The sequence below is a fragment of the Xiphophorus maculatus genome, chromosome 11 (genome assembly GCF_002775205.1).
Source record: "Xiphophorus maculatus strain JP 163 A chromosome 11, X_maculatus-5.0-male, whole genome shotgun sequence".
Classification (NCBI taxonomy): Eukaryota; Metazoa; Chordata; class Actinopteri; order Cyprinodontiformes; family Poeciliidae; genus Xiphophorus; species Xiphophorus maculatus.
The window spans coordinates 12436021-12450644 of NC_036453.1; the positions used below are offsets into that span (position 1 = coordinate 12436021).

Sequence of the window (14624 nt, forward strand, 5' to 3'; positions counted from 1 at the left end):
GCGAAATGAACCGAAACATTCACATCCGCTTTCACGTGTCTGCCCTTCAAAATAAAAGTAAAGACGTAAGCCTTAGAGAAGCGGGACAGACACGTTCAACTCCACAAAACTAGTTTGCAATACTATAAAAGAAATTAGACACTGTATGCTGTTAATTGCATCGTATAAGTATTTATAAAAACTATCTGTGGCATTTATTTTACATCTTCTGAGTTTTGTTCACGGTTACTTGATTACTTTCCCAAAACTTTTACGATTTTGCTTCATGTATAAAATTATATGAAACATGGCCGCGACTATAAATAAATATATATTGCAAGATGTATAATTTCTAGGTTTGTGGTTGTTTGCTACTTGGTGGCAAACTGGAATGAGATTGGAGATGGATTTTATTTTGAAAATGCAGCAGGAAATGACAGACATGTAAATGGTAACTTGAGTTTACTGAGATGGGAGGCAGTGGCTTTCACGTCACTTAAATGAACCAATAGTAAGGAGAACCGGCCCACTAATTTACATATCTGTGTTGTTTTCAATATTTTTGCATTATTTTAGATTTGAAAATATTTAAATGCTGCGTAATGCGCTTTGGGTTCCTGTGTACTTGATAAAGCGCTATACAAAACACAAGCCTCTTACCATTAATATTTTACAGCGGATGACAGGAAAACTACCTAATGTATATTTGTTCTTAACAGGTAAATAAAGCAATAGGTAGCTTTCTAATCTGTTATATTCTACTCTAAATTAAAGTTATAAAGAACTTGAAAACCAGGGATGTTTTATATATTTTATATATATATATATATATTTAATAAAAATATTTGGAATAAAAAAATAATGCAACAAATAAATAAATAAATAAAATTACTATAAACTTGTAAAAATGCCAGCGATAGCTTTGAAAGTCTAGTCAGCAATTATAGTTTTTATATTAACTAACGGTTCAACAGTATAATATGCGCAGCAGCCCTTATTTATTCAGGTAACTAAAGTTCCGTCAAATGTAAAATAATTAAGCAGTAAAATAAAACAAGTTTACAGTAAAATAAGAAACCGAAGTAGATCTCTTTGCGACTGATTCCTACGGCACCATTGTTCAATAATTAAAACGTCCAAACCTAACTTTACTCTGAAAAACCCTTTGCGGAAGTAGAGTTTTATAATACAACGGACCTTGGCGTTTATTTTGTGGCGTCAACCGGGAGTGGATAGTGAACGTGTGCGGCGGATTGACGCACGGTTTTCTGTTCCCCGGGGCCACAGTGTTTTCAACGGGACTCAACTTCGCTGCTCACTGGACCCGCTATGGCTGCTTGACCCGGGCTGGAACTCCGTCCGTCCGCTTTCCATCTTGCCCCGAAAGCCATTCGTACGAACTTTTCTGGGTAAACTTTTGGACTTGTTGGATCAGTTTTATGTCCAGAACCAAGGATGCAACCCCCACCGAGAAAGGTGAGATTTCTTTTTTTCCTCTCTCTCCTTTTTTCCGCGGCTGTAGCCTCCTAAGCTAGCTTTACTTCGACGTAGTGCTGCATATTTAATGGTTGGAAATGTACGCTTTGTTGCTACTCGCCTGGTTCACACGGCGGACTAACACTTTTGAACGTCATAAAACACATAAACTGTTGCTTTCCCCGTCAAAACCACTGCGGTTGTTTGTTTAAGTGAGTAAAAAGGAAGAAAAGTTATTAAAAACACTTGATGCGCTGCAGTTTCCCCTTGTTTTTTTTTGTTGTTTTTTTAGCGCTCATCAAACGTGGTTCGTTCGCTCTGAAACTGAAAAACGGTTCTTCAACTATTTCCCTCCAAGCTGCATGCGAGTTAGAAACTATTTTTGAGTTATAATAACTGAGGTGCTCTGTTAGTTTTTGCCTGTAAAGTTTGGCATATTTATAACCTGTAGTATGTTAAATTTATCAACTTTTTGGGATATTTCTGTTATTTCCAAAAGGATGGAGGGGTTATAAGCTATTTAAAGTCTAAACTATCCTCCGGGAAGCATTGCAGTGCATGTTTTATCATTAAGTTAAGCCTTAAAAACACAAATCCCTGCAGACATCAGTCTCTGTGGAAGTATGTGGACATAGTGTCATATTTCAATAACAGCACAGGCCATTTTTGTCCCAGTCCTCTTAGTAAATATGTTTCAGTTCACTGAAGGCTCATAAATCTACACTTATTTATAGCAAACCTGACAGTATTTTTTTGTATTTGGACTTTAACGTCTGATGACCAAAAAGTTGTTAAAAACGTCTCAAACAGACATATTGACAGAGGATATGCTGGTTATAGTTGTGCATGCGGTTAAACTGTAGCTGTAGTAATAGTCAGTGTGCAGCTTTGTATGGGAAACATTTGCGTAATTGTTTGTATTTACTAAAGATCTTAAAATAAAATTCCTTGCAGATAAGCTTGTTGGGTTTTTTTTTCTGATTTGAAAGGCTGAAAAATCACATTTGGATGAAAAGCGGAGGATATAAATCAGAATTTTCAGCATTTAACGTAACGACTTGAGCCATTCAGGGGAAAATAGTCGATTATTTGCGCACCACTGCTCACCTTTTATGTGCAAATGTGTAATCAAAGCATATTCTATCAGACTCTTTTCTTCAGCAGTTGCTGCAAATATATAATAGTGAATATTTAACCTCAGAGCTGCTGTTGATAACACTTCTAATCACACCTGGTCTGAACTCTCTGTAATATTTGTGTCACTTCCAGTCAGACAGACACACTCTGTCCTGATCAGCGCTGATAGTTAGTACTGCTTCACTTTTTAACTTTGTGTAATTGTTGGAATTATTAACCACTAGATTTGTATCAATGTTAAATTAACACGGATGAGTGTTAATCTAACACTTATCCAATATTAAAAACACTTAATGCGCTGCAGTTTTCCCTTGTTTTTGCACCGATATGACAATTTGGGCTGATATTAATACTGCCATAATGACGAATATCCAATATTTATATATATATATATATATATATATATATATATATATATATATATATATATATCCCTAAACTTTCCAAAGCAAAAAAAGCAATCACACTGCTTGCATAGCTTTTTTCCTTTGTGCGTATTTTGAAGTATCGCACTAGAAGAGGTTGATAGGAAATGCACTTTGAAAAAAAAAAAAAACATACTCAATTTCGCAAAAAAAAAAAAAAAAAGGTTGTGTGCTTGTTTGAGCTGGTTTCTGGCTTTTCTGAAAAAGACATGGCGCACTAAAGGGGAGATGGAAACACATTTGATAAATGAGAAACTCGACCCTCTCCTAAAACACAAATGGCAAAAAAAAAAAAAAAATTGAAATAAACATCGGTTGTTGATATCGGTCCAGTTTCACGTATTGGACCAATACTAAAAATCTTTAAATAATAAAGAATAAGACAAAAACTAATACTAATATTAACATTGTCCGATAACAATGTTGATGCAGATATATTTTATATCCCTACTTTAAACTGTCCAGCAACGTTCGTGATGTTTCTTAAAAGGCAAAATACCTCTGATTATTTTTTTAAATGATGATATTTACTTGCTCCCAACATTACTGGAATATAGCTTCTGCTCCATTCCAGTAAAAGTAGCTTCATTTGAAGCCCAGCTGAATGCAGGTTTCACGGTGAGATTTTCAATCATTTTTTCCCCCCCCTGTGTATTAAATGCATCAAAACTCAGAACCCCTGTTATTTTCAGTTTTTCAAAACTTAATACTTTAATATGTTTCTTTCAGTTTGAGATCGTATGAAAAGTTCAGGGCAATAGATGAGCTGTAAATGAGTATGATTATGTCATTTTCTCATTTTGTGATCCAAAGCTTCCTCTGTGAGAGAAGCTGCAGCTCAATTTCTTACAGTTTTCTCTGTTTTGGTCATTTTTCACTCGTAGAACCTTTAGAGCCCCGTCACAGCGAACATGTGCACTCAAGTCCCTTTTATGTGAAATACCATCAACCAACCAACAGGCTGCAGTCTGCCCGACTCCACTTAAAACATTTTGTTTTAATGCCTTTAAGAGAAATTACTTGTCCGTTTGCTCTTGCAGCTCTAAATCTTTGATAAGTTGCAAGAATTTCTGCGAAGGTAAGCTACACAGGAAGTGACATCATCATCCTGGTGTATCGACGTCACAAATATTTGAGTTTTGTTTCCATTTGAAGCAGCTCTGAATGTTGTATTATTTCCATGTGATTCTTCTGTTTGCTTCTAGACTGGCTGCGTGAAACAAGTGAGGCCAGAATTATTCAGACTCCTGACGAGGGCTGAAACAATTCATCAGATCAATCAAGTATTGAAATAATCGTCAACTGATTTAGTGAACGAATAATCGTTAAATAAGATCATCCAGATATTAAGAAAAACTGCACAAAATACGTACATTTTACATTGAAGATAAAAAAAACCCTTCTTTGTCTTTAAATATGTTTTGCCCAGAACTCCTAAAGTAGCTCGTAGCTTTAGCTTCGCTGTGTTCAAATTCTGCAAAAACAACTGATTTGTTTTTTTTAGTTGCATTTTAATGTTTTACTAATATTGTATAAAATGCTTAAGTGATTAAATGAAAAATCTGCAAAATGTGTCAATGTCTTAATCCGATTTTGTTAGAATAATCGATTGATCGATTGCTAATAATGGTTAGCTGCAGCTCTAATCCTGGCAGATTTTGGTTTATAGTCATGATTTGACTGGAATCTGTGGACGGCAGCTGAAGTTTAGGGTGATGGCGCAGAGACCTGCCAACAAAAAGAACATGTCAGTGCAGAATGCTGCTCTGTATTTATAATTGTCTGATTATTAACCAGCCATGCTCTAAACTGAACTATTAGGTACATGTTATATAACTGTGGCCTCCTATTAAGTGCTTTATTAACATGTTTTCTAAATCTGTTTATTGGATTTTATTTCAAACAGTCATGTTGTGGAACAGTTCTTAATGTGTGATAAAATCATGCAGTTGAGGTAAGATGTGTCTGCCTCTGTTGGTCAGAGGCCTAATCTCTTTAAAACGTTGCAGGTTAAAGTTTATCAAATTAAGTGGAAGGTGACGGATTTCAAATTTTTGATCAAATATTAGTAAAATCCTTGGCATTGACTCGTCTTTTGAGAGATGCTGGTCTCATTTCTCAACATAAAAATAGCTTCGTGTTTGAATAAAAATCATTTCAGATACAAGTCTGTTGGTTGTATGAAGAATTTTGAACTCAGCTTTGCGGCTGCCTCTCGTTTAATTCAACCCGACTCAGTTTGCTGTTGAATCGCAGCGTTTTTAGCGCTTTAGCTTCAGGAGTGCAATGGAAACCTGCCATGAAACCCAGAACTCCTAAAGTTCTGGGTTTGTTAGCCACTTCATGTCACAGCTGGTTTGGTTTGGTTTCCCTGCCAGGTAAGGCTGACCCAGGAGCTGAAGCACACGCAGGCCGAGCAGATGAGCCACTTACAGATAAAACACCAGACAGAATGTGACCTGCTGGAAGACCTGAGGTAAGCACTGGGGTTTGGATAATTAAGTTACAAGTCAAAATCGGATTTATCTTTGTCCTAAAAACAAATTTGTTTGAGCATCTGAAGCATTTAAGTGGAAGAAAACAACAAAATGAGTAAATCTGCAAGGAACCAAGACGTTTTTACAGTCTGAGGTAGTTTTTTTTTTTTTTTTTTTTTTTTCATGTTTGCAAACTATGTATAAAATTGATCCAAACTTCAAAGTCTGGATAAACCACCAGACCTTTAAAGTATCTAATAGGGTTTCAAACTTTTTTTTTTTTTGTGACCTCTAGTGTCTCTTATTTTTTGAAAGTAGGCTGACAGGAAAAGGGGGGAAGACATGCGGCAAATGTCGTCGGGTCCGGGAGTCGAACCCGCGACGGCCGCGTCAAGGACTCAAGGCCTCCAAACATGGGTCACGCTAACCACTACGGCACCACGGGTTTCAAACTTTTAATGTGAAAACCAGGGATCTCCATCCACGTTTTTCACTTCCAATACTGATATGTTAGGTTTAGTGATACAATCCGATACAGAAGAACAGCGCTGAGTTGACTTAAAATGGTTTTGTTTTCTAAATAGACATAGATTTACTAACTTACAAGTTTATTTGATAACTTTGTACCAGTACAGCTCACCTAAATACACCTGGATCTTCACAAGTTTGGCCAAGCATGTAAAACAACACAACTTACACAACTTGAATCTGTTCAGTCAGTGCAGTTAGGAGGAATTACACTGACATTATTTATGAAAAATAAATAATAAAGAATCTGACAAAAACAAACTGTAGCAAACCTTCATTCTAAAGGTTCAGGAAATGCAATTAGGAATCCTAAATATAATGTAAAATAAATAATGTCTTTTTATTTTTTATGCTCAGAGCACAAAGTAAAGAATTAGACTGAATAGATCTGCCCTTATGGATTGGGAACATTGTCACCGATACCTGATCTAGAATTATATTCGATATCAGGACAAATACAGATATTAATATCAGATCGTTGCATTTCCACTTTAAAGTGTCTAACAGGGTTTCATCTGCAACTTTTAACGTGATAAAATGTGAAAACTCAGTAGAGATCAAATGTTTTGTGTCTGAAATGTATAAATCAAACGGATCAGGCTGGATAACGTCAGGACCTGTAAACCCACACAGGAAGCTTCACGTTGAGCCCTTTTCAGGCTGAAAAAAGCCAAAAGGTTGCAGTGATGTTTTGTGCTAAGCTGCCGATCTCTGGCTCCACGCTTCCTGTCTGTGGTCGGGTGCTGGCGCTCCGGCCCTCCGGCCCTCTCAGCAGCTGGAAGTCAAGGTCACAGAGAGCTGCCAGATGTTCCCGCCGCCCCGACTCGTTCGCCACGGGAGGTTCTGCAGCTTCACTCGATCGGAAACGACGTTCCTCTCTCCGCTGAAGTGATTCAGCAAACTGGAAGCTGCTCGTGGCTGTCAGCAGAAGCTCTGCATGGGAAAATGGCAGGAAGCGATGGAGGAGGGGAGAGAGAGAGAGGGAGCGATGGAAACGCGGCGGAGAGGAAGAGGCGGAAGCTCCCAGGAAGTACAGCAGATTGTTTAGAGTCAGGGTGGAGCAGGCGGCCGAGTCTCGACATGTTTAATGACTTAATGATGATTTTGCTGCGGGAGTTTTTCCCAGGGCACTGACCTCGCTTCTTTTCTTAGATGTTTTCACAGGCCTCGCTCGAGTTGTCATCATCCTGTTTATATCTGCGTTATAAACAAACCAGAAAAGGTTTTAAAGCCACCGGGTTTCGCAGCGCGTCGTCGTCTGATCTGTTTGTAATGTTGGTGGAACCTGCTGGACCAATTAACCATCTGACGATAAATTGTGGTGGTTGTGAAAGGAAATTAAAGTAGGAAAACACTGTTACAAACTAAATGCCAAAACGAGAGAACTGTTAGAATTGCAGCTCTGGAAATATCTGCATGCAAACAGAAACCCATAAAAATCGGATTTTCTGAAAAATACCGGTATAATATTGAATTATATTTGAAATCCGTCCTTTCACAGCTCTGTTTTGGTCCTGCTGCATGATCATTTTAAGTTGTGGAGAGAAACCACAAATAAATGTTCATTTTGGCTGCGGTAGAGTAAATATTTCTGACTCCACAATATACATGTAGTACAGCTGAGTAAACCACTGCGCGGTGCTTCACAGGGAGGCTTCCTGCACCGTTTTTACAATGGAAACAGACAAAATGACGCAGCGACCCGTTACCTACGGTTAGTGGAAACGAGGCATACGTTTTTCGTTGGTTTTAAGATACCAAGCTTTAAACCTTCATCGCTTTGCAAATATTCAACAGCAGAATCTGATGTCTGCATGTTAGAGGTAAATAACCATGAAAGTCTTGAACAGACCCAAGATTAGCTGAGCATATTGGCCCAAATATGTTGTAAATTTCCAAATAACCTAAAAGTTGTTGTTTGTGATATGTAAAAACTCATAAATAGTTCAGAAATTGTAGAGCTTTGTTATATATTGCGCCTGCGGAGGTCTCCATCTTTTCACCCGTGCAATGCATTCTGGGCCGATGACTCGGGTAGGTTACAGTGGATTAAAGTCTATAGACAAAAGTCAAGAAGTCAAGGAAGTCAACAAAACATCTGGATTGAGGCAAACTGCCTGAAAGTTTTCATGTGCCGTTCTACACGAGATATCTGTTGAATTACAAACATGGTCGGGTTGCGATCTAACGGAGCTAGCACCATTAGCAGGAGCTAGCACCATTAGCAGGAGCTAGCACCATTAGCAGGAGCTAGCACCATTAGCAGGAGCTAGCACCATTAGCAGGAGCTAGCACCATTAGCAGGAGCTAACACCATTAGCAGTAACTAATGGGAAATCTAACTAAGTGGGAGCTAATGAATGATGGTAAAGCATATTTAAGTCTTCTTAACAACCATTCTAATATATTTGAGAAAATGTTTTGGTCCAGATTCTTACCGTGAACAGCTTGAGTTACAAACTGCAGCTCCTTGCAGAGTACACTCTCCTTCTGGTTTGGCATTTACACACAGCAGCCTTTTCTTTCTTCTTCATCCGTTTCATCCTCCTCATCTTCATCTCCTCTTGTCATTTCTACATTTCCTTCTGCTTCAACTCACTCTGATCTAAATGAAATTGGCTGAACATTACTCTTTGCATGAAAATGACTGTTCTGGCTGAAAGGAGCTGGTTTCGTAGAACCTAATAAGCCTCATCTACCCAGGATGCATCGCAGCGTAAACAACACCGTGATCTCTGTGTGACAGTATTTTATTTAAGCTTATAACCCTAAGCAGGTTACAGTTTTTCGTATATTTAGTGCTGGTTTTACATCTGATATTAATATTTCTCATAGTTTGTTTTATAACTAATTGTGTATCCTCTTAAATATATAAAATTTATTGTAACAGTCACTGTTCCTTTGCACAACTGGCTAAAATAAGCTCCTCCCTCTTCTGAAGCCATAACTACACCTGCTTTTATCCCACAGAGTATTTTTACATTCTTCACTTCAAAGTCCATTTTATGCACTGAAAGTTTCTAAGAGTTTACACTATGACTCCAAGGTGTGGTGGTTTATTATCTCAGGCAGCCATTGTGTTATAACAATGACCTAAATATTATATGTGATGTTAAACTGGTTTTGTTGCACCTCAAGTGCAAAACAATACAGTTTTCTTTCACCAAGCTGCATAGGATCTATAAATTTAAGGCACCAAAGTCACATTTAAAAGACCAGCAGCAGCGCTCTGTTTGATGTGGTGTCTGACACTTAATTGTTCTGGATCATCACTGAAGTTTCTCTTTCGTTTCTGCAGGACCTTCAGTCAGAAGAGGGCAGCGGTAGAGCGGGACTACGCCCAGGTAAATGAAATTGTCCGCGTTGTTGTCCTTTTAGCCTCACTGCCGACGCTCGTTAACGCCACCGCTGGAGCGCCTTGTCATTTGGGACGCTAAAAATAAATGCTTCTTCACGCCCTCGAGACACACTGGGCCGAGGATGTGGCATTTAAACAAATCGGTTTTGATTCACTTGTGGCCAGATAAGCCATGAAAGTCGACAAGCCTCAGAAAAAAACATCCCAGCTTCCACTGCTGGTCGGGTATCTGACTTCCTCCTTGCCGTCTTGTTGATTTTGTTTTTTTATGGTTGTTTGTTTTTTGCCCCCCTCTTCCTGAAAACACGGTTGGGATATTTGGAAATTCCTCTGTGTCCCAGTTGGCTCTGGTTTTCAGCCCAGTGAGGAATCTGTTCCAGCAGGCACGTGCAGAAAGGGGGGCTGGGGGGTTTCAGCCCCTGCCCCTTTTATCCTTGATGCCCCTAGTGCCCTTTTTGAGTTTAAAAAATTATATATATATTTTTTATTTTTAATCTGTATGTCAGAAGGCCTGTTTGTGCCCCTCAGCAATAATATTTAACTAAATATAATAATTTAGTAAAATAAACTAGTCTGGCTGCCCTCAGTCTAATAATGACTCTCAGAGCCTCCATGTTGTTCAGACTCCGGGTCCATGGTGAGGAGGAGGCGGATCTGTGTCCTCTATCAAATTATGGGCAAGAATATTTTTTCATACACTGGTTTGTGAATAAAAACGTAGGTCTGACGTTAGAAAAACTGTTTCTATTTATATTTTTATAATCGTCCTCGCTATAGCGGGACAAAACCCGCCTCGCCCATAAACACAGAAATGTTTCAGCTGCAGAGAAACTTCTGACTTTAACTTCATCATTCTGCTAAAAGCCCGGTTCACTACAGGCAGCTTGAGTCGGTCCACCGACAGATAGAAAGAATATCTGATTCATATCAGACATCCTGATATAAGACACGGTACCGACTGTCACCACGAGTCACAATGCAGATCAAAGCCCCGGTACCACCTGGTACCACCTGGTACCACCTGGTACCACCTGGTACCACCTGCTCTCTGTTCGCTCTGCTTCTCCTTAACGTTTCTACCAGGCAGGTTAAAGCTGCTGCTGACAGGATCTGGGCTGGAGGTTCACGACTGTAAATAGAACTTATTGCAGAACCTCAAGTGTTAAAGGAAGATTCGGCCCAATTAGAGTTCATGAAATAAACATCAGAGAAAATATTGTAGCAATAATTAGAACCGCAGCAAAAAGCCAACGATCTGATTGGATGCTGGGAGACACCAGTGTGTTCAAGTTGTGCTAAAAGCAGTTAGCCTGTCAGAAAGCTATGCTAGCCTAAAATAGCCTCAATGCTAAACATGTAGCAGCTAATGCTAATGTTAGCGTTTATAATCACATTTCTACAGAAACTCCATGAAATTGCGAAGATAAACGGATAGAAAAACATTTTGAACCTGAAGAACAGATTAAAAATGATAAATATCTTTGTTGTTTATTTCTATGACTTGTGATGTAAAGCACAAGTTCCTCCCAACTACACCCCTCCGGGTCTCACTGTCAATGCCCACGTGAACGTTGAAGTCCCCCAGCAGAACAAGGAAGTCCCCAGGAGGGACACTCTCCAGTACCTCTTCTAAGGACTCCAAGAGGAGTGGGTAATCTGAACCGTCGTTCGGCCTGTAAGCACAAACAACAGTCAGGACCCGCCGCCCCACCCGTAGGCGGAGGGAAGCTACCATCTTGTTCACCGGGGTAAACCCCAACATACAGGCGCCGAGATGGGGAGCAACAAGTATGCCCACTCCTGCCCGACGCCTCTCACTGTCTCTCACCTATGAGACACCTACAAAAACACCTATGATAAAGGCCAGCAGCTGGAATGGAAACACGCATGAGAAGATAAAGGCCAGCCACAGTCCCAGAGCTCCCTCGACGCCTCCATGTGGTCCCAGGATTCCCTCGTCGCCTCCAGGTGGTCCCAGGGCTCCCTCGACGACTCCAGGTGGTCCCAGAGCTCCCTCGTCGCCTCCATGTGGTCCCAGGATTCCCTCGACGATTCCAGGTGGTCCCAGGGCTCCCTCGTCACCTCCAGGTGGTCCCAGGGCTCCCTCGACGACTCCAGGTGGTCCCAGGGCTCCCTCGACGACTCCAGGTGGTCCCAGGGCTCCCTCGACGCCTCCAGGTGGTCCCAGGGCTCCCTCGTCGCCTCCAGGTGGTCCCAGGTCTCCCTCGACGCCTCCAGGTGGTCTGGCCCCTGTGCCGACATTGTCCGCCGGATCCAGGGATCTCCAGGGATTCGGCTCCTGCGCCAACGAAGTTGCCCCCTTGGTGGATGGATGGATAGTTTTGGCCCCACTTGGAGAACATTCAATCTCCATGAAGACAGAAGAGCCCAGGCTGGGTTCTCGAAGCTGCGGCAGCGGTTTGACGCCCCCTACACCTTCTGGGCTAATTTACCCACCGACCTGCAGCTGAACCAGAAACACCTTCCTGAGCAGATGGATTGCCACAGCAAGGGGCAGTCATGTGGCAATCCACAGCAAGATGACCCAGGGAAACATTTCAGAAAATAAAAGAAATGTTTCAATCACACCGTAGCAGAATTCAGAGACCAGTTAACTAAACAGTCGTGATTTTAGACTGTGGCAGGAAGCCGGAGTACCCGGAGAGAAACCTGCAAACAGGAAACTACTTTTTGATATTTATGAAATGTAATCACAAAAATGTATGTTTGACATTTGCTAAAGAGAGGGAAGAAGACATGGGGCAAAGGTCAACTAGACAAGCCAAATAAATCAACAATCATTTCTTTGGACTCTGGGAGGAAGCCGGAGAGAACCCACTAATGCACTAGGAGGAAATGCAAACCCCATAAAGACAGAAGAACCCAGGCAGGAATTCAGACCCAGGCAAACGGTTTAGTCAAGGAAAAGAAAAGAAGTGTTTTAATCACACCTGAGCACAATTTAGAGGCCAATTAACTAAACAGTCTTAATTTCAGACTGTGGCAGGAAGCCGGAGCACCCGGAGAGAAACCTGCAAACAGGAAACCTGTCAAATCTTTTTACCTTTTAATCCCATAATTTCATTTAACTGAACACATCAGGACACATGTTCAGTCCCAGTCAGATTTCTCCAGCCTCGAAATGGTCAATAATAATTTGGTTCTGGGATTTTTTCATCTTCCGAATTTGCTATTTTTAGCTCCTCTCCAAAAGTTCCTTAATCATGGTCAAGAGGAGGGGCTGGAGAAACCGTAACGTCAGGTGTGACTTCATTTCTTACCTTTTCCCACAGACATCCGTTGGTGGTTCCTTGAACATGAAACGCTTTTCCAAAAGCAGTTGCTCCCGTCATCCTGCGAGACCTGGGACACACTTTGGTCCGCTATCGTCGCCATACCCGACGTCGCCATGCATGCAAGGTCCCGATGAAGCGGGAGCGTGGAGGGAAAACGCGCCTCCTTCTGGCACCGAGAAGAGCATTGGAAATGCTCCTTCGGGCCGTGCTCCATCGGGCCTTTGCTTTGGCCATCCACCTGCTCAGCAAGGTGTTTCTGGGGTCCCTCAGCTGCAGGTCAGTGGGTAAATCAGCCCAGAGGTTGTAGGGGACGTCAAACTGCTGCCGCAGCTTTGGGAACCTTTCAAAGATCAAGTCGATGATAAAAATCTTGATCCCTACAGAAACACCTAGGATAAAACCCAGCAGCTGGAATGGTAACATGCATGAGAAGATAAAAAACAGCCACAGTATCACATAGATCTTAACAGTGAGCTCTGGCCGAGCCCACATGCAGAGGTTTTTTATCTTCTCAAGCATGTCGGCCGTGTTTCCAAAAAGCTTCTGGGTTTTCTGAGCAGTTTTGGCAACCCAGTGGAACATCTGAACCATATTTAGGTTCTCTTGTAGATGTTCCACTGGCTCACCCATGTCGGGTATGATGCTCCACTCGATCCTCCAGCCTTTGGAAATTAAATAATTTACAGAAAGCTGGAGAATCATGAAGAGCACGACGAAAGAAAAGGTCCAGCCATGCCACACTGTGCACATGTAGATGAAGAAAAAACAGGCAGTCATGTGCACAGAGCGCCAGCTGGACAAAGCAGACAGGTTTCTAAAAAAGTGTTCCACAGGTCTCATGTCTTTCTCAAAGCGTCTCATGTTCTGGGTCATCTTTATGGGGTTTAATCCGTCCTCGCTGTCCTCAGTTGTCTCACGGTGAAAATGAAAGTTGTCCAAAAAAGCTCTGAAATGATCACTGATCTTCATGTTGGCTTCTGGTCTCTGAAAACTGTTTGGGCTCAATGTTGGAGCGCAACACATTAAATCTTTAGAACTTCTTTGATCTATTGTGATGTACATGATGTCATCTATGACCTCATCAGTGAGCTCACTGGACTTCTGGGGGAGGTCTTGCTTCTGATCGTTGCTATGGAAACAATCAGAACAGTTCTGAATGAGTCAAGCTGAAATAATGACTAAATACTTAAATATTAAGTAATATTTTTTATTTAACATGAAGAGATTAACAGTATTACTATTACTGGTATTATTATTTTCTATGAATCTTTTTGTTGGACTTTAAGTGTATTTTTACCCCTCAAAATATTGGTCAAATAATAAGATGAAGAATTAGAGTTTATTTAGATAAAAACTTGAAGCAAACACACAAAAAGGCAGGCACGTTCAGAGGGGGGGTGAGGGGGGCTTCAGCCCCTGCCCTTTTTATCCTTGATGCCCCTAGTGCCCTTTTTGAGTTTTTTAATTTTTATTTTTAATCTGTATGTCAGAAGGCCTGTTTGTGCCCCTCAGCAATAATATTTAGCTAAATATAATAATTTAGTAAAAATAAACTAGTCTGGCTGCCCTCAGTCTAATAATGACTCTCAGAGCCTCCATGTTGTTCAGACTCCGGGTCCATGGTGAGGAGGAGGCGGATCTGTGTCCTCTATCAAATTATGGGCAAGAATATTTTTTCATACACTGGTTTGTGAATAAAAACGTAGGTCTGACGTTAGAAAAACTGTTTCTATTTATATTTTTATAATCGTCCTCGCTATAGCGGGACAAAACCCGCCTCGCCCATAAACACAGAAATGTTTCAGCTGCAGAGAAACTTCTGACTTTAACTTCATCATTCTGCTAAAAGCCCGGTTCACTACAGGCAGCTTGAGTCGGTCCACCGACAGATAGAAAGAATATCTGATTTATATCAGACATCCTGATATAAGACACGGTACCGACTGTC

General features: G+C 40.9%; 1 protein-coding gene and 1 long non-coding RNA gene across 2 annotated transcripts in view; one reads left to right on the forward strand and one right to left on the reverse strand.

The window, feature by feature from the left end:
- Nucleotides 1-1213: 1213 nt before the first annotated feature.
- The window catches only part of LOC102236861 (F-BAR and double SH3 domains protein 2-like), a 43650-nt gene continuing 30239 nt past the window's right edge, over nt 1214-14624 (forward strand). The window contains exons 1-3 of the mRNA XM_023342092.1: nt 1214-1455; nt 5396-5493; nt 9321-9366. Of these exons, the coding sequence (XP_023197860.1) occupies nt 1435-1455; nt 5396-5493; nt 9321-9366 (165 nt within the window). The 5' untranslated portion in view covers nt 1214-1434. The remainder of the gene's footprint in view (nt 1456-5395; nt 5494-9320; nt 9367-14624) is intronic.
- Nucleotides 5843-9314, reverse strand: LOC111610034. The gene is made up of 3 exons (XR_002753464.1): nt 8461-9314; nt 7158-7219; nt 5843-6955 (listed from the first exon to the last, which is right to left on the reverse strand). It is a non-coding gene; the product is annotated as an uncharacterized LOC111610034 (long non-coding RNA).